Source organism: Haliaeetus albicilla, chromosome 3, assembly GCF_947461875.1.
Source record: "Haliaeetus albicilla chromosome 3, bHalAlb1.1, whole genome shotgun sequence".
Taxonomy (NCBI): domain Eukaryota; kingdom Metazoa; phylum Chordata; class Aves; order Accipitriformes; family Accipitridae; genus Haliaeetus; species Haliaeetus albicilla.
The window spans coordinates 30,917,407-30,937,134 of record NC_091485.1 but is presented as its reverse complement, the minus strand read 5'-3'; the positions used below and the strand labels follow the sequence as shown (position 1 = coordinate 30,937,134).

Here is a 19,728-nt window from a genome sequence, read left to right as displayed (position 1 = left end):
CTAGTGAAAGATGCTGGGACAGGTACCCAGAACATAATTTACAGATTCCAGCATTTCTTAGTATTATATGAACTAAACTGCCCTACTCTCCTAGCTGCTTCAAGCCCCCAAAATCTGCGGGGTAACAGACATAAATCAGTGCTGCTGTTCTGAGTCCTTCTGTTTTACACATGATAAGAACAGCCTCATGACATCTTAAGTGTCTAGGAATTTGAGGCGGTGTTGAAATTCCACAGAAAATCAAAAGCCAATCTTTTGCCTCTCAAATGCTCAACATTTTAGAAGGTATGCAAAGCAGCACAGACCCACAGATTAAAAGTTATTTTCTGACTCTGACGCTGCATGTTAAATCAGAAAAGATATCATAACTGAGGAACTCAGCATCACTGCCTAGGGACATCCCATGTCAGGAAATTCAAATAAGGATATTATGCTTTTAATATGTGTAGCAAAATTGAAAAGAGGGAAAAATTAAGTAGTCAGTCTGCTAACACTGCACAGTCATTTGATTTTTTTTTTTAAGGATAATGAATTCTATTTGTCAACTACGTCATAGAAAGCTAATCTCCTAAACCTGCTCAAAATAGACTTTAAGCTTGATGCACAGGAGCTACATTATTGGTATATTTTATGTGGTGTACTCACTTTCTTCACAGTCAGTTTTATATGTCTCACAGAATGTCACTTGCCTGTAGATATCTAGAAGTAATTACATACTAAAATCACTTGTAGAAATGAAGAAGCTAATTTGTCTTCAGATTGGAAAGGAAATGATTTGTGAAACAGAAAAATATTTTAGTGTGAAAAACTCCATAGTAAACCTATACAGTATTTGTAAAGAAAAAATTTAGCACAGTTTCTTACAGTAACTTCCCTTGGTTATGAATCAGACCACTAAAATATTACTTGTGTGAGGAGTGCTAAGTGTTCCTTAGCCTTCTCATGAGAGAACTGCTCTATGCAGGGGGATAAAATTTAATCTAGCATTATTTCACTAGAAAGAAAGTGTTTGCACCCTATTCTCTATTCACATGAAGTGTTTTGAATACTTCTTACCGGATTCTGTCTGGCTCTCACAACATGCATGTCAGGACTTGCAGGGAGCCTGCAGATCTGGGCCAATGACTATTGTACTTCTTCAATATGATACACACACCAATTAGTAAATCCATGTAGAGCATCCTAATTAACATTCAGACACATCCATATCAATGTTTTTAGCTTGGTGGGATAATTGGAGAAACGATCCTCCAAATCTTCAGCTGCTGCAGATGACATTACTCCTCACTTCCCACGTGACAAGGAGGATCATTCTGCAGCCTGGTCTTGCACCATGAAAAGAACTGACCTCTCCTTAGAGTCCAACACATGGGGGAAATTTCCAAAAATGAATGTCTAATTCTGGCTGTATTTTCATGTAGTTCTTTATTTACTTTAGGATAAAAAAGAAGTCTTTGTAGAAGCAGTTGTTCTGACAGAACGATATTTTCCCCCATATAATTAATGGCATTTGGACAGGGCTGTGGGGACCTATTCCAAATGACCTAAGGGCCTAACTCTGCAAACAGTAATGCACATGCTTAATTTAATGTAGATGAGTAATATGTGAGATTCCTCATGCATGCTGTTTAAAGCATAAGCTTAATTACTTCTAGGACCACAGCCTGCACCAAAAATGGACAAAAAATACACATTGTGTTATTTACTTTAAAAAGCCCCCAAAGCCATAAGCCGGGCTTATCTCTTATTTCTTCTCTTACTGAGAACGACTGGCTCGCCCCAGTCATGGCCAGAGGTTTTACTGCTGTGGACTTACCTCAGGAGCCGGAGCTCTGCAAGGAGAGTGGGATTTTGTTGTGCCTTCTCCGGTGTGGGCTGAGACGCCTGCTCATGTTCAAGTCGCAGCCTCTGGATCTCCTGTAGGATTTCTCTTGGGGAGGAGAATAAGCAGAAGAGTCCAAGTCAGTAATTTTACACAAAACCAGCTCACTGGACGTCTCAAGAGGAGAAAAAGTATGATTGTACGTAGCTCTTCATCAACGTAGATATAATGACTGGGCTCCAAGCAACAAAAGAAGCCCTCAGCAATCGGAGAGGCCTCTGGATATTTTTTGAATAAACTTTTAGGATTTTACCATAAAGGGAAATATTTCTTCAAGACCCCCAAAAATCAGAGGTAGACATGAAATAGCTCTATGCTTAATTAAATTGCTCCCTTTTAATTCTTCCCCATGAACATTTCAAGCACCACGTGAGCTTAACAAAAATTAAAATAACCTATCTGGCCTTTCTTGAGTATCAGAGAAAATATTTAGCACTTCAAAAAATACTTTTAGTGTAAGAAGAGATGTGAGAGCGGTCAACAATTCATGGAGAAGCACTTTAATAGGACTTGCCAGCCCTGGAGCGCTGTCAAAAGGCTAATACAAAGCTTTGCAGCAGAAGGTTGACACCTTCGTGCATTTTGTCTCTTCTTCACAACGTGCTGGATAGCAGACGGTCAGGAGGCAGCCTCGAACTATGAAAGACAAATCAAGACAGGAGCTGGTGGCTCATCACACAGTGACAGAAGGCAGTGCAGAGTTTGGAATAGGAAACCATCTGGTCTGGGCTGGCCTCTATTTTACAGTCCAGCAGTAAAAGCAGAGCTCTGCTGCCATATTTCATGGCACCAGGCAGTCTGATACCCAGGGCCAGATCCTCTGCTGCTAACAAACGGGCACCACTCCTTTTTGGGGTCGGCTAGCCTTTTTCTGCTGGACACTCTCTCTCAGTCTCGGTCACATCCGTACCTAGTGTCTCATTTGATCAGCAGCCTAACTTGCTGCTAACCTTTCTGCAAACCTTTCCGAGGCAGACTGTGTTCTGGAGAGCTTTAATCATCTTTTTCACAAATAAAAGCAGGGGAGCATAACATTACCAGCGTGACTGATCCTTTTATTGTTTCATGTTATAGTGCTCCAGAGGATCCAACTCAAAGTTAATCTGGGTTTGAAACAGGACAGGCTTTTTTTTTTTTTTTTAACTCTTAACAAACAGCAGCTGGAAACAGTAAAGTATCGATGATTGCATCACGTCATTGAACAGTACACTCATTAAAACACAGGGTAGCTATGGATTTCAAAGCCTTTGCTGTATTCTGTGGACCTTTTTGTGCCCTGTGCTTTTCCTAGGGGGAGGTGTAAGTGCATGTATAAGCACATTGCACAGAAGTAGGTGGTAAAAAATGTCAGGAAACAAACAAACATACACAATATATGGGACTGAACAAAACCAGGTACTTTGTGGATGCTTACCGGTTTTTATTTTCAAGCTCTGCAATCAGCTGCCTTTGTTGCTTGTTTGCATCAATGGTGAAGGAGATATCTGATGCCCCTCTCTGCTGACCCTGCTGCTGTTGTGAAAAAGAGAAGGCTGCATTGAAGGAGGAATAGCCAGCATGCACCCATGAGTTCAACACATATCTGTTCTGTGAAATCTGCTTACAGAAAATGCAGTAGCAAGCTTGCCTACACTAAAAAAAGAGCATCCATATTGTGCTCACACCAGTATGGCGCCATTGCTAGTAAAAGCAGGGTAAGTGCTAAAGTAAATAAGACTCAGTGTTTACCATCCTGTCATTCATTGCTTCTTCAAGGAGCTTCCTCTGAACCGATTGTAAAAGGCAACGGCACTGCTGCAGGCAGTTGCTGTAATATGGCTCTTAATTTTGATACTACAGACAAGAGGAATACACTGAAGCAAAAACCAGTGTCTCTCTCCAAAAAGAAGGGGATGTGTTTCCAGTGCAGTGATGCTTTGTTCTCTTGAAAGTAGGGTTTTACTTTCAGTTTGAAAGCTGTACTCAGTTTTCAGTGTGGCTGCGTGGCCCATTTGGCCAAGTTTTCCTATAAACTCTGATGGTACTTAAGAAAAACTCTTTCCCCAGTCCTTCAGGTACAGCAGAACCTTTTTTTCCCAATAAAATGAAGTGGGAATTACACTATTTCTTACCAAACTAGGCAGTGCTCACTACAGCTTCATTGGACTATGCTTTTTCCATGTTCACCAGCAATAACCAAATACTGTTCTCCTTGTTCACACTCCTGTATTTCAGTTTTGTATCAATGACAATGCAGAGCAAGACATTTAAAGTTTCACAGCTATCAAAGATATCCATTTATTTCTAACTCCAACCTGAAAGAATCAGACATTAAAAAATACTCTGCTGAGTTACTGCTGTGATCTGAGTGTTTCTCACTGTAAAAGCCCTGTGAAGTGTAAGTCTGGAGCCCAATTTTATGTGATGCCAGGCACCTCCTCCTCCAGGAGGTGGACCCTCAAAAAGGATGAAGATAATCTCAGTGCAAACCTTTGTTAGCACTGTCTGTGAGGAAAGGACAGTACCTTACGCCTGTAACCATTTCTTCTGCTGTGGATACATTTTCCCATTAACACTCCAACCACAGTGAAGCAGAGCAGTGCATAAAGAAGAACTGATGCACACTGGTGGATGTCATGACTGATACAGGGGGAATCAAGATCTTTATCCTGAATGCCCAGTGTTATTAATATATTTCATTCCTTAAAAAACAGAATGACCGTCAGCAAAGTTTTAAAAATTTCCACTGTGCTCCTAATGTGGTACCACTCCTGTGCTCGGAGAGATCTCTGTATACAGAAACCTTTTCTTTTCCTTCCGTCTCTTTTGTTCAAAGAGCACAGACAGATGGCAATGAGAAATTCAGCATTTTCCTTCAAACCAGCTCTATTTAAAAGCTACTTCAATATTGTTTCCTAAGCTTTCCCCCATATCAGGGGCACATGTTATATGCAACTGATTTCTACCAGTTTCTACCCAGTGACATTATTAACCGGAAATCTTGTTCCCATAAAGAATTACCATCCTTCAGAAACAGGACCATCACCTACAGGTTGCCTTAAATTTGAAACACTGTGCGTCACGCCTCTGGAAAGGATTGGTTTGGGCTGGGCAGGCAGACCAGGAGCACCCCAGCACCCCTGCACCCTCTTCTTCCCCCGCAGCTGCGGGTAGTGTGAAATGTTCCATGACAGATGATTTTCACTAAACCATCATTTATGGTCCCTTGTTCTATCAAATGTGCTGAGATGGAAAAAAGTAACTAGGCTGACCTTATTTGTGCCACTTAGGATTTTATATGCTTCGATTAGATTCCTGCTTCATTCTCTCTTATTCCTGAATATAGTTAGTGAGGTTTTAGCCTGTCATCACCTTCTATCTTGGGATACATAGAGCAGAATAATCATTGCTCTGAAATGAAAATGGGAGCCAGGGCTAATGCAGGGGGTCATTACAGTCACCCTGCTGAAGATCATTCTTTAAAATCCTCAGCACTTAGGGCCCTAGTGGCCTTGATATTTGAACTAAAGAGTAAAATGGATTCACCACCCCATTTTCCCACTGCAGTAAATCATTAACCTTTAACCAAAGCTAGTCCAGACAAGATTTTCTAGTCTTTCCCGAGTTCAAGATGTCAGATTCCCTTTGCTGTAATTGTTTAAATACCATTGCATTAGTATATAGATTGTATGCATTAGTATGTGGACTCTTCGTTTTAAATGGACTGCATAAAAGTGTTATTACTGAAGCATAACAATGTCTGATGACAAGGATAGGGAAAAATAATCCATTAATCATTAAGACTGTCAGATGTAATTTCCCCGATCTTGCCAAGCCCCTGGAACACGACAGAAGGAAAGTACCTTTTTTTAATTAAAACACTTACTGATGAAGAAGTTTCTGCTGCCAGCCTTGCTGCATACCTGGCGATCAGCTTGTGTTCTTCATCCAGGCGACTTGCGCTGTCGAGCACGCTGCTTAGGGTTGGAGAGGAAGGAGGGAAGACATGTTAATACATGGTAAAAATGACCATTGCTCTGTCACGCTGTCCACTCACATACCCTCATTACAGAATTTAGAAGCAAAATGTTGCCAAATTAACAACAGCAGATGTTAATTGAGCAAAGGGGAGAAGTGGGAGCATAATTTCCCTGGAAGGATCAGCTCTAGGGGCCAGGCAGCACCTTCCCTTAGGGGGAAACAGCAGCAGTCTGGAACCCCTGCGATGTGCAAGATGCAACTTGTAGACTGCTGTGTTCAAAGAGAGGTGGGACGTGGTTAGGACCACCAGTCAGCACTTGTTTTTCTTCTCAGCTTTGTCATATCACCTAAAAGAGTGATTACTTTTTGGACAGTGGATGAGCAGGAACCTCAGTGTTTGTTGAGAAAAACTTTAGAAGCTTTGTCAGATTTGCAACAGAAAACAATATTTAGGAAAGTTTTGCAGGGCACTTATCACGGACCACAGTTTGGAACCACTGATCCAGGAGTTTATAATCAGACTTTCTCTTTTACTCTTGGCTTCTTGATATTTGGGAGTAAGATTTCAGAGAATCACATAATGGTGATCAGAAAGTGCAAGAACTAAACAGCAAATATGCTGAATTCCTTTAAAATATTGCAACTTATTACTTGTATATCACCACTGATGCCAGACTTAGACTCACTTTACCTTGGGGCTGTCCTGGTTTTGGCTGGGATAGAGTTAATTTTCTTTCTAGTAGCTGGTATAGTGTTATGTTTTGGATTTAGTATGAGAAGAATGTTGATAACACACTGATGTTTTCAGTTGTTGCTAAGTAGTGTTTAGACTAAAAGTCAAGGATTTTTCAGCTTCTCATGCCCAGCCAGCAAAAAGGCTGGAGGAGCACAGCCAGGACAGCTGACCCAAAGTGGCCAAAGGAGTATTCCATACCATGGGACGTCACGTCTAGTATATAAACTGGGGGGGGGAGTTGGCCGCAGTGGGGTGGATCGCTGCTCGGGAACTAACTGGGCATTGGTCCGCGAGTGGTGAGCAATTGCATTGCGCATCACTTGTTCTGTATATTCCAATTCTTTTATTATTATTATCATTACTATTTTCTTCATTTCTGTCCTATGAAATTGTTCTTATCTCAACCCATGAGTTTTACTTTTTTCTCCCCGATTCTCTCCCCATCCCACTGGGTTGGCGGGGGGAAGCAAGCGAGTGTCTGCGTGGTGCTTAGTTGCTGGCTGGGGTTAAACCACGACAGGAGCCAACTCCTGCTGCCAGGATGCAGGAGTCTACTAGCACAACTATGAAGAGCTTTGGTCACGTGCACAGAATCTCCATAAAAATTACTCAGAAAGTGTAAGAACTAAACAGCAAGTATGCTGAATTCCTTCAAAATATTGCATCTTATTACTCCCCCCCCCCAAATATCAAAGGCAAATATTTCTCTCAGGTTAATCCCTTGCCAGCTCTTCCTATTTTAAATGGAGGCTCTTATTTAGTCAGATGAGCAGGAAAAAGGTAATATAGTGAGAACAAAACATTTAGAAGTTTGTAGAGAACCATCAAAACTAATAAACTGACAAAAAATGAAATCTGAAGATGACTTTGTTGACCCTGGATAATCCTGGTATTTAGAATCCTATATTGTATTACTTTTTTAGTATATACAAAGGAAAAAAAATCAAGCCCCTAAGAAGAGGTGAGAAGAATGCTTTGCTGTGTGGAATACAAGACAGCCTGCAGACTATCCCAGACAGCGGTAAGTCTGACTTATTTTCTTAGCCCTTGGCAATTGTCTGATGTTTTGGCTGAAGGGAGACAGGCACACACCTCCCTACCCATGGACTCTTTAGGGCATGCAACCGGTTGCTGGTGAATGAGCTTCATGTTTCAAAAGAGTGTGCAAAACAAGGGTTATTTTGGGCATGGGCATCTGATTCTGACTTTTGCCAGAAATTGTGTCTTGAACTTTAAAAGCCTTCCAAATGAAAATGGCACTTGTGCAAAAAGTTCTGCTTTTGAAGGACTGGCATCTTTAAAAGGAAAAGGAAATATTTCTCCAATATTTCTCAGTGAGTTCATATCCCCAGGTACCTCAGGGAACTACAATGTGCATCTTTTCATTGGCTTGATTAAGTCCACTGGGATTTAGAAGCTATGTTCAAAAGATGAATAGTGGTTGATATTCATTGATCATTAAACTAAAGCTGGAAGTCATGTGGATTTGTTACGGCTTGCTGAGGTAAGGGAAAAGAGGCAAACATCATCTTTTTCTCATTCTGACAATAACCTGTGAGACCACAAACATGAAGTTCAGAAAAACAGTAAAGCTATGAAAAGTCAGACCCAGAGGGGTTCTGTGCAAGCTAAGCTTGTGCTGCAGACTGCACAGAAGACTTCTGGTGGTAGATGAACACTGACTTTTTGGGTTTGGTTATGTTTAATTTATTTTGTTACGTATATAGCTTAATTCTATGCTATTTTTGTGGGATAACTGATTTACTTTCTGAAAAGACCCAAGCTAAAGGTATTTTTCTAAATTTATACAGTTCTGCTTCTTGCACACTCATGCTTACTGTCCTGATATGTCATCCAGAGAACAAAAGGGGCAAGCAACTCTTGCAGACACATAAAATTATGCAAACCAGGTAATAAGGGTTACTTTCATGACAGTATAATTAATTTTTAATTTTTCCATAAGGACTAAAACATCACATCCTAACAGATGGCCATGCAAGCATTCAGCATCAATTCTCCTTTTTAGAGCAATGTGCAACCATATTATCCATCCTGGAAAAATAATGGATTATGGTTCCACTTGTTGGCATAACACAATCTGCAACATAGTGCTGAGATGCGAGTTAACCCCTGAGACAATGACTTTACTGAACGAACCAAGCCACCGCAGCTTTTTGATTCTTACTTGCTATTTAATGTCTTTGATATATATTTATGTGTAGATGGATGTCATAAAATAGATGTAACAGCATGTCAAATTTGGTCTATGAATGCCACAAATCACTGGCCGCAAAGCTTTGTAAATTAAATTTCAATGTCTGAGATATATTTAGTTCTGGAATGTACCTATTCTATGTGATCATTAAGCACAGAGGTACACACAGCAGCATCAGCCTTGACTGCCAAGATTTTTATGCCTCAAGAGTTCTGATTTGCCATAATTTACTTCTGTTTTACTTCAGCAACTTCACAGACTATGATACAGTGAAATACAAGCTTTAAAATATTATGAATATGTGTGCAGAATTTGGGACCCTCAAGAGAATGACTCCGGCATCCTTTTGAAAGAAACTGAACATTTTGCATACAAATATCTTGCTGCTGATCCTTTTCTTTTAAAAAAGTTAACCAACACTTAACACTGCTGCTCCATTAGTGACCATTTCTTTAAAGACTTTATAATTATTAGCACTAATTGGTCTGGCAGAATTATCACCATTCGGACGTAGAGTGAATATCCAACATTATCACCTGTACAATAGGACTTCTTTTTCAGGCTTTAGTTGATCTGTGTAATATTCTGTGGTCTAAGGGAGATCCATAAAAAAGGCATCTCAAAACTGCAGGCAAAGGATGATAGCTTGTGAACAAAGGAGTGATGTTGGAGGATCTTTGCTATTTCTCAGGCTTTAGATGTGTCACACCAGCCTGTTCTGCAGTAGGCACCCTGCAATAGGGGATATGGATGTCCCCTGACGGTCTTAAAATTATGTAACCGCTGGTTAGAAAAGTCTCAGAAATGTCAGTCTTGTGAAATTTTTGCCATAGAGATATCAGCGTGGTCTTCATGACATGCTCTTATTCTACAAACCTTCACTTAATAAATAATTTACTATAGTAAAATACCAACAAATTAAAGGGTAGGTTTCTAAGCATCAGGGCTATAAGAACAATGTCCTAAGAGCAACAAACCAAATATATCCTGAGGATTGTTTATCTGTGGCATTTCAAAATTCTCCTGGTTTAAAGGTACTTTAAACTGAGACACATCATCTGAGCCCTCTGCTATTGTTAATTTGCCATTTGCTTTACAATCACCGAGATTTTACCATCAAAATGTTAGTAACACTCAGGTATGTGGGTATAATCATACAAACTAACTCCATTCAAGGGAGCCAAATGTCTATACATTTCCTCTGTAATCAGTGGGTCTCTGAATGTTTTTCCTCCTTCAAGGGAAGATTAGACCAGCCTTCCTAGCCAGAGTTAGTTGTTGTGCACACCTCCTTAATAAACAATTTTAAAAACACCATAGAATAGCATGGCACTTTTACAGTACGGACATATGACTCATCACAGTACTACACAGTATAACATAAATCAGAAAATAACTTTCTATGGAACAAAAATAACCTCCTACTTATAATATATTTTATCATATTTTCTTCTGTACCTGAAAAGAAAAAGACTGAAATATGTGGACTTAACATTCAAAACTAGGTAAAATCTCTAATGTATATGAACAAAAAGGAAAACTATTTGCAGTTAAAAGCTATTTTTTAGAATCAGACACTAAAGATGAACTAAATTAAGTACCGAGTATTGTTTTTACATCCTAAAACACACTGTACCATTAAACTAATCAAAACATGTGGCCCAGGGATACTTTTTCTCCCCATACAGTTACTATAAATAATGAATTAAGTCTTTCTCTTGTATCTTAATTTGCCCTAGAGGGCTGGCTTCTAAAAACCCCTCAAGCAGCTTATTAGCCTGTGAGGGATGGAAAGGAAAACTTGTACTTCTAGTTGCGGTATCAAATAACTGCAGATGAAAAATAAAGATAAGCAGTGAAAATTAATTGAATGAATTAAAAAAAACCCCAAATATAAATACTAGCTACACTTAAAACAGAAAAAAAGGGACACTGGGCTATACCGGACTGATCATTAACTGCTATAAATTAGCCCGACTCAGTATCTAAAAAAACCAACCTTGTTTTGTTTTGAAATGCTTCTATATAGCTCTTAACGTAATTTTATGTATTATGCTCATGAAGTATTTCTGTTGGTTTTTCTTGGAGATGAAGGTCCAGCTACAATCATTCCTCTTTTCACCTTTGGCTGCCAGTAGCACTTGAAAATTTGTGATGGCACATATGCATATGTACACGTGGTATTTTGCAGGCAGATAAAACAGCTGAGCTGGCTAGCTGCAGCCTCCCCTAAATCAGAAGCTACCTGATTATGGTTAACTACATGCTTTACTCAGGTTACCAAATCTCTTTAAGCTGCAGGCTGAAATAACTTGAACTCAGCACCATCCTAACATAGCTGCGTGGGTTTTGAGCAAACCGTATCCAGCCACTTCAGGGCATGGGCAGGAGGAGTTCAGCTTTGCCTGAAGATGCCAGCCCAGGCTGCATGAGATGCAGCAGCTGAGCCTCCTGCAGAAGCCTCATCTACCTCTCCTGCAAAGTGGCTTCACACAGGAGCTTCAGGATGGCAACACCTTGTTTGTTCTTGTCTTTGCCAAAATCTAACTTTTCCCTTTCTCTACTAGCAGTCTCTTTTGCAACAAAGCAGAAAGTGGCAATGGAGCACGGTTTGATGCATGACTAAGACCGCTGTCCATTTCGGTTATGCCTCTGTTAAAATCTAATTGGTATCTTACATAAAGAACTGAGATTGTTTCTCACTGAGGATGTTGTGACTGCAGTGATTTAATGTCAGTAATCAAATGTTATGTACTATGCTTTGCATTGGTTATTTAAACAATTAAGGCCAAAATGGAGTCACTCTCCATTCATCCCTCAAAAACATTAAATTTGAAGGATGTTATGGCACATAATTTGTACGTGTGTATTTAGAAACAAATGCATGATGACTTGGTGAGGTTGGCCCAAACCTTGAAGGAAGGAGTTGGAATATATCGGATAAAATTTAGAGGATGAAGATGGTAAAGATGAAGCTAGGCACTCACAAGGGGAGCTAACTGGTGGTCCTCACTGAAGCTAAATCAATTGCAGACATGGCATCCAAAATGCCATGCCTGGCAAACCAGCCTAGCACCAAAAATTACTCTAAACCACGTCCATTCTTTGCTTGCCTCTTGAACAACCATATCAAGTGAGTCACTTGTGGTAGGCAGCGCCACGTTTCCTTCTCCCTGTCAAACCAGACTGAGTGGTAGCGTACTCCTGTCCTCGATCATGGATGGGCAATGACTGGTCCACACACATGCTCCAAAAGCTTGTTCTCACAGCCACGGTGTAAATATTACTCAATAAGTCTCCTTTCTGGAACTGCTTCTCTAGGAATGAAATTCCCCTTCAAAATATTTTTGGTTTGAAGAAATGGTTTTCATTTTTCTTACTAAAAACGAGTTTGCCTTTTTTTTTCCCACTGGCACATTCTGGTGGGCTACAGAGCGGAGAAGCCAATCCAGAACAACAAAGACAGACTTTTTTTTCCACTGGGCACGGCAAATTACCCCTATTTTCAGCTGGAGCTACACACAGAAGGGAATTTTGTAAAACTGCAAAAAACCATTGCATTGACCCTCCCAAATGAAGTTGCTTGTTGCCTTCTACATATAAGAGTAAATGGAGAGTTCTCCTAAACTGGGAAATATTCTGCAATAGCAGTAGAGGAAACCAAAGGGTTTGTTATGAGCAAAAGAAACCTTGTGAGCATAGTTTTGTTAGAAACACTGTACAGTTTTCTGTTCAGAGTGACACTTTCTAGGGCCATATACTACACTGCTCACCACCTTGCTGGTACAGGGCTGCAAAGTCTAGAGTTCTGTTGCACTTGGAGAGGAAGCCAGTGTTTCCCCTTCCCGGGGTGGTCTGCTGCAATGCCACCATCCGTAAGTGCTAGGAAAGCAGGTGGGTTTAGTAGACAAAGCTCCATATTCACTCCAGCAGAAACAATGAACTATGATCGAGACAGCCATTTAGAAACCTGTCATATCTCTGAATGAGATAAGGGCAAATTTATATACAAGATTCAAACAATGCAGAAATAAGGCAGATTTAAAAACAATGCCTGACGGGTAAAAATTGAAATGAACTCCTTCCTTCACTAGGTTAATAACAAATTCCTATTATTACTGTTATCATTATTCACGCACTATTACCATCTCTTACTTTCAAGGTAAGGTGAAGCTACAAATTATGTATCACCTCAGAAATTACTACCTTGAAAATGTGGACTTGTTAGTCATCATTGTATGCAGATTTCTGTACCACCACTAGGTCCTGCACTGACTAGAGCACGCTATCCCAAATCAATTCGTGTAGCCATTCTTAACTAAGCAATTATTCCCAATGCCTTGCTACTTAACATCACTAGAAAGAATAACAGCAATTGCCACAATCCACCAACTTTGGGAGGACATACCCCATATTCATATGCATTCCCTTTAGGTTAGTGCTCATAAAGAGCTGCTTCAGCTCGTAGCCAGGAGGAAACAGTGAGAGCATTTGGCCGACCAACGTCCCTTTCCTGGGTTCCCCAAAGGTGCCAAACCTGCACTAACCGTGCGGGGTTGCTCTGCAGCATGTTGACATACAACCCGATGAGTACATGTTCATCGGCCAGCCTGTCTGCAACATCGAGGCTGTACTGTAACCTGGAACGGGGTCGGGGGGAGAGAGGGTGCAGTCCGGACAGACAGAGGGAAATAAACAGAGAAAGCAGGAGCAAGTGAGATTGTGAAATGGGAATTTAGGAACCAAAACTTCAGCGTTCTTAGGAAAGCAAAACAAAACAAAAAAACCACAAGCGCAGAAATTATTTTGTTATGATTGTAATTTATATGTTAAGTATTTAATGGCTTAGGAGGGTAGAATCCCACTCGATTACAGTGCCAGCCTCAGAAATCAGTGAGATGCCAGATCGGGCCAGGGACTGGAGCTGTACAGTACCATTTAATTTGAAAATACAGCAGATTGTGAGGTTGGCACTATTTGCTTTAATATACTATGTATTACATATATACATTAAATATACATATGTTACAGACATGATTAACACACTAAAATCACAAGTTGGATTTGCTTGGAAGTGTCTGATCAAGACCTCACACATCCAGATGTACGTAAAAATATTTAAACATGCCCTACTTAGCTCACTGGGTTAATTGGTTATCACGATTTTCTCAGGTAAGATGTTTATAGAATACATTAAAAGTGGGAGGAATAGAGGAAAAGGTTTTGGTTTAGCTGTGTTAGTGAAGCTATGAACATAATCTCTCTTTAACTTACCCTTTGCCTTTCAAAAAAGCTGGAGCAGCCCTAGCCAGCAGTTTGCTCTGCTCTACTTCAGTACTCTTGGAAGGAGAGCTAGTTAATAAGACAGGAAAACTAAGAAGAGGGTCAACAGTGATGTCTGAAATTAATTACAGAACAGAGTTCAAACTCATTCAAGCGCCCTGGACTGAATAAAAATAATAGTAGAAGCTTTAAAGAATTTTTAGAAAACTTCAGGAATGTGAAGTCATGAATTAGAGTTTTCCCTCTGTTCTCCAAAAGCAAACTATAAAGCCTTCACTACAGAAAAGACGAACAGAATGTGCTTCTCTGACAAATGGAGAGCTGAAGGCTTGTGTAGTTTCCAGGTGGAGTCCAAGATAAACATCATCTTAAACACAGCTTTCAAGCTGGGAAAGCTTCACCGTAATAGCTAAATTGCTTTTCTCCACATTTGCCATAAGATTGTTTCAATAATCTATGGAAATATGCTTATTTAGATCCAGTGATGGGATACACCAGTTTAATTTTCAGAAGTACTGTTCTCCTGTTGTTTCAAAAAAATACACAGTTCATCAAACCCACTTTTTTTTCCTAATTACAGTTTTTAATAGATTGCAGTAACTGCATCTTTCCCAATGCTAAAATATCCATGTTATTAAGCTAACACTGGCTAACAACAGAAGAGAATGACATGTTAGTTTTTCTTTCACGCTGCAGCATTTTTGGTTTAAAAAACAACAAAGCAAACAAAAATATATTTTACTTTCTTCTTTTTAAAAATTATTCACCTTTATTTTTTGGTTTAGCTACTGATAGTGTAAATGTCTGATCAAAAGATGGGTGTGTGAGCATGTATGCACCTGTCCATCCAGGTGCATGTGTGTATAGGCAGATGATGTTGCACAAAAGTGATTCATGACAAAACTGAGCAGATGTGGCTCTGATGGACTAAAGATCAAAACCTTTAATATTAGGACAAAGAAGGAATTCAGTAATATGAGGTGTGTGCCATTCCACTCCTTCCAGGAGGTCAAGGTTGGCAGTGGGGTTCTCAAAAGGATGGTACCAAACAAAGGGTGTCCTAAGAACCTTCGTCCTATTGATTTATAATAAATCTGGAAGATAGCTGAATGAAATGCTGTACTGCACAGCAAGAAAAAATGCTTGCTTCACATTTCTATGCCCATCAGCATGCTACTTATGTGTGCTGCACTTCCACTGAAGTGATATCCACGTAGATAAACATGCTCCATGATATCTAGAAGGATATGTTTTCCAACCATGTTTTCTTCCCAATTACAGAAGGAAAATGCATTCAGGGGGTACAGGGTGTGCCACTTCAGCCAAAAATGCAGCTTTTGGTTCTTAAAGTAAAGATAAATATGTTGCTGCAACAGGAGACCAAAGACCCCAGGGCAGATTTTGTGCTCTGCTTTATAACAGTGCAGTGTGATGCCTCCTCTACCAACCATAAGCTCTCCTCACCTATGCTCCAGAAGCAACATAGTTGGGGTGGAGGGACAGGCAAGCAAACGTTACTCATTGAGCAATTGATATCATGTCTATCAATGTCTGTTTCCTTCTCAGTTGATTCAGCAAACTTGTATCTTCCAACCTCTTCTTATGAGTCACATTTTCTAAGCTTTTCTGATGTTTGGGTGTCTCCTCTGGACTCTGTCATGCTGAGTAGCACATTTGTCCCCATGTTGTTGCCCTACACTGGGTGCAAACCTCCAGGCAGATGTCTCCTCCTCTAGGGAATGAGTTTTAATGGCTTTCCACATGATGCCCCAGGGTTAGATGCAATCTAATAATGGTATTGCTGACTTCAATTAGTTTGTGGCTCGCTGCAACTGCTAGGTCTGCTGTTACAATATTTCTGTCCATCCAATTATGCTCCATCTTTTATTTGATTATTTGCTTCCTTGCTACAGCACTTTTCACTTATAATTACTGAGTTTCCTCTAACTGATTTCAGATCATTTGGACATCAATTACTACCATTGCAACTGAGCTCATTTTTAATTTAGAAATTGCTCTCCAAGCACTCCTTCCCATAACTATTTCAACCTTTGTACCATCTACAAATTGCATACACTCACTCTGTTGCTCCCAATAGGTCATTACAAGAAATAGTGCATAGTGTCTGACTTCGGATAGCCTTCAAGAATCCCAGGTGGTTAGTCCTCCTCTTAGAATGACAGCAAACTTTTGAAAACATAATTACTGATTTTCAGTGTTGCTCTTATACTAATTTTGCCTAGTCCATACCTCCTCTGGGTACTTCCGTGTCATCTGGGACTATGTCAAAAGTCCTTTTAAGGTTAACCTGTATCATCTCTGCTACTTCTTTTTTACCCACTGGACCAGTTATCCTGTCAATGAAATAAATTAGTTTGGTTTGACATAATTTGCTCTTGACAAATCCATGCTGGTTATTTCTCATTGGTTTATTATCCTCCAGGTGCTTACTAATTCTTTCATAATTTCAGTATCTTTGGATACCAAGGTTAGGCTGTCTCTTGTATAATCGCTTTGATCTTTGTCCCTTTTTCTGCCTTCAACCTTCCTTCATTGGGAAGAGCTGACATTTGTCCTTCTTGTTCTTCCGCATCTTCCTACATCCTCCACATATTCACCAAATACAGCTAATATGTCAGAGATGGTTTTGGCCACAGTGAGTTTCTCTGGGTCCTAGCAACTGGAACATATATTTTAAAGATATATTCCTGTTAAAATGGAACACTTAGTAAGACACCAAGGAATGCTTCCCCATCCAAATTAAGAGACAAAACCTCCAACTCTGAGCAGACGTCTACAAAGATGTAGACCTAATAATATTGGTGTAAATGTTATACCCTCTTTAGTGTCTACCTGGCTACTAAACAATCAGATATATAAACATTTCCTTTAACAGGTAGAATATTGCTGATGAAATAAGGAAGATTCTCATCTTGTTCTGAAAACAACAGACGAAGGCAACATACAGTTCAAGTCTACCATGCTCCTTAAAGATAGAAACATGGACAACAGCAGCAACAGTATGTTTTGCTCCAAAGTTAGCTGTTGTCCAGAAATTTGGCCTAATCTGGTGCTATGCCCAGGTAGAATATCCAATTCTTTTTAGCTTTTGTGTGGAGTTCAAAAAAGGCACTAGCTACTCTGACTCAGCATTAAGACTCAATTCCTCCTTGGCTATGGGCATTGATACCATAGTGCATTCTTTCCATCTACCACAGAATTGTCAAGTAATTTCAAGATCAGCAGACTGTGCTGCATCACCCCATTTATTCCAGTTTATTACTCCTTTAGAAGAACTAAATGTATTAGCTGGGGGGGGGGGGGGGGGGGACGGGACACGAGAAAAATGTAAGAAAAAACATTGTTTCATCTTATCCCACCTTAGCCCTATAATTTGATAGCTTAAAGAAGACATTTATTAAGAAAGAGAAGGATATTGTATCATTACTATGGTAGCTATGTAATTTAAGGCAGCACTAACAGACTGAAGCTGGGGAACATAAGAATCCAAATAAGGCAGAAAACATTAATTCAGGGTATAGAATTGTTCCTTTTGACTGGACAGAAGTTTCTATAATGCTCAATTTACCTGTTTTGACATAATATAGCCAATTCATTGGGTTTGCAAGGGCATTACCTACTCTGTAGCAATATTCCCTCTTTCTGCTGCCCTCTAGGTAATCTGAGATCACACACACACAAAAAAAAGAGATTAAAGCCAGAATATTAGCTACAGTAAAAAAGTTACAGGACTTGTGGTTTTAATCACATATTAGCTGTCAACACAGCAAATGACTATGATTTGGTATTTGGGAGAAGATCACAGATTTTTTTGTTTCTTCTTTTCTAATGTAAGTGCTTTAAAGTTGTTCTTGAGCTGTACAGAGCATATTGTTGATAACATGCTGTACATATTTAGACAAAAGGTGCTTGTAATTTTTATGCCAACCTCCTCATGAAAGCTCTCTTATGGACATGGTGGCTCAAACTAAGCAAAGCAAGCAGGGAAATTTTAAGGGATTTTGATTCTGAAGTGGCTTGAAGAAACTAAGCAGCATCTCAGGGAGAGCCTGAATCTGACCTCCTTTGAGCTTTGGAGTAATTGTGTACCCATCCATAACCAGTGTTTCAGATGCAATTAAACTGCAAAGAACATATAATGTTCAATCTCCTTTCAGCTGTTCCCCATAATTTGTCATTGTATTTACTAGTTATCGAAGATCTTTCCTCTAATAACATTCTTCTTCCCAGTTAATTTCCCCTTTTCACCCCTGAATCCAGAAATGAAGATGATATTGTGCTGAACTTATGAGACTGTATCCATTTCCAGCAGCAGAACGACTCAGTGTGCTGAAGTCAGCATTTCCTGCTACAGGGAGAAACTGGTTGCAAATGGTAATGTTCTTATGTCGACACAACTAACTGAAAAAAATACCATGGGAATGCTACAAATGACAGTCTGTGCCAATTCTCCCTTGCATAAGCATTCTAATTATATAAAAACTTTCTTTAAAACAGTCTGAAACCTCTGGACTAGATTGCGACACAAATTAAAGTAACTATAAGTTATCTGCAATAAAAAAACAGCCAGCAGAGCTTTTAGCATTGATTACGTTCAGCTAGAAATTTTACCCTGAGTTTGTACAATTTTTATTATAATATGAATCACGGAGCATTTAATATAAAATCAGCACAATTGCAAACAGAGCTGTCATAGTCTGTTTCTCTGATGTATGAGAGGATGAGCTTCCACTAATGAGGCCTGATTTTCCCAGGGCAATAATAACAGTAAAACCTAAAAGAATGAATGAAGATACTGTTATTAGTCTAATAGTGATTGAAGAACTTGGCATTTAGCAGAAATGTACCTTGGTCTCAGTACTTTCTTAGTGAATTATAGCTAATGCTCATGGATTAATCAAAATAGAAAACAAGAAAGGTCATTACACTCCACAGTAAAAAAAAAAAAAAAAAAAAAAAAGAGGCAACTATTTTTATCCAGTTGCATATTTCTTTTATGCAGAATGAAATAGGCTCTTCCTTTAGGTCACTAAGATGAGAGGGAATGCTGGAAAAGGGTGCAGCAGCCAGAGGCATCGGTCCAAATCCAGTGCTTGCTACATAAATGGGAAGCCTTCATTAGCTTTTGTAGGATTTAGATCTGCCTTTTCTGTGGCCATTTTGAAAAGCAAAGCAAAGGGGTCTGGGGAAGGTTATTGGCAAGCAGCAATTGTTACTGCAGAACAGTAACCACCAGCAGCGAGAGCTGCAGAAGAGGAAGAGGAGGCTGGCTGTGAGACCTGGAGTCATTTCCAGGCTCTTGTGAAAGCCTCTTTCGTTCCTTGGTCAAGAACACAACAGGCAAGTCATACACTGATGATAAAACCATAAAGGTGCAGGTTTTTTGGTTTTCAAAAACAACGTTTCCAACTTCCACTGGATACGTTAATATTAATTCTACGTGAAAGGGTGAATTTGTGCTGTGCAGAAGCAAGAGAAGTTGGCAAAGCCCACAGCCAGCAGGAAGTCTACTCAAAAGACTAATTGGAGCCGCAGAAACCCTCTAGCCCACCAGAGCCTTCCTTAAAGAATATCTTTAGTAGTTTAGCAGAATCTCTAATGATTTAGTGCATGAGCTACAGAACTATGGTG

At 39.7% G+C, this 19,728-nt stretch overlaps 1 protein-coding gene across 40 annotated transcripts in view; it reads right to left on the bottom strand.

Annotated features, from left to right (window-relative positions):
• DTNA (dystrobrevin alpha) overlaps nt 1-19,728 on the bottom strand; it is a 233,755-nt gene that overhangs the window by 25,345 nt on the left and 188,682 nt on the right. For 11 of the 40 annotated variants that reach the window (XM_069779269.1, XM_069779271.1, XM_069779268.1 and 8 more), the window contains 5 exons: nt 14,068-14,145; nt 13,341-13,433; nt 5,748-5,838; nt 3,297-3,394; nt 1,817-1,930 (listed from right to left, as the gene is read on the bottom strand). In XM_069779269.1, coding sequence (XP_069635370.1) covers nt 1,817-1,930; nt 3,297-3,394; nt 5,748-5,838; nt 13,341-13,433; nt 14,068-14,145 — 474 coding nt within the window. The other 29 variants (XM_069779259.1, XM_069779263.1, XM_069779273.1 and 26 more) reach the window with 13 other exon arrangements.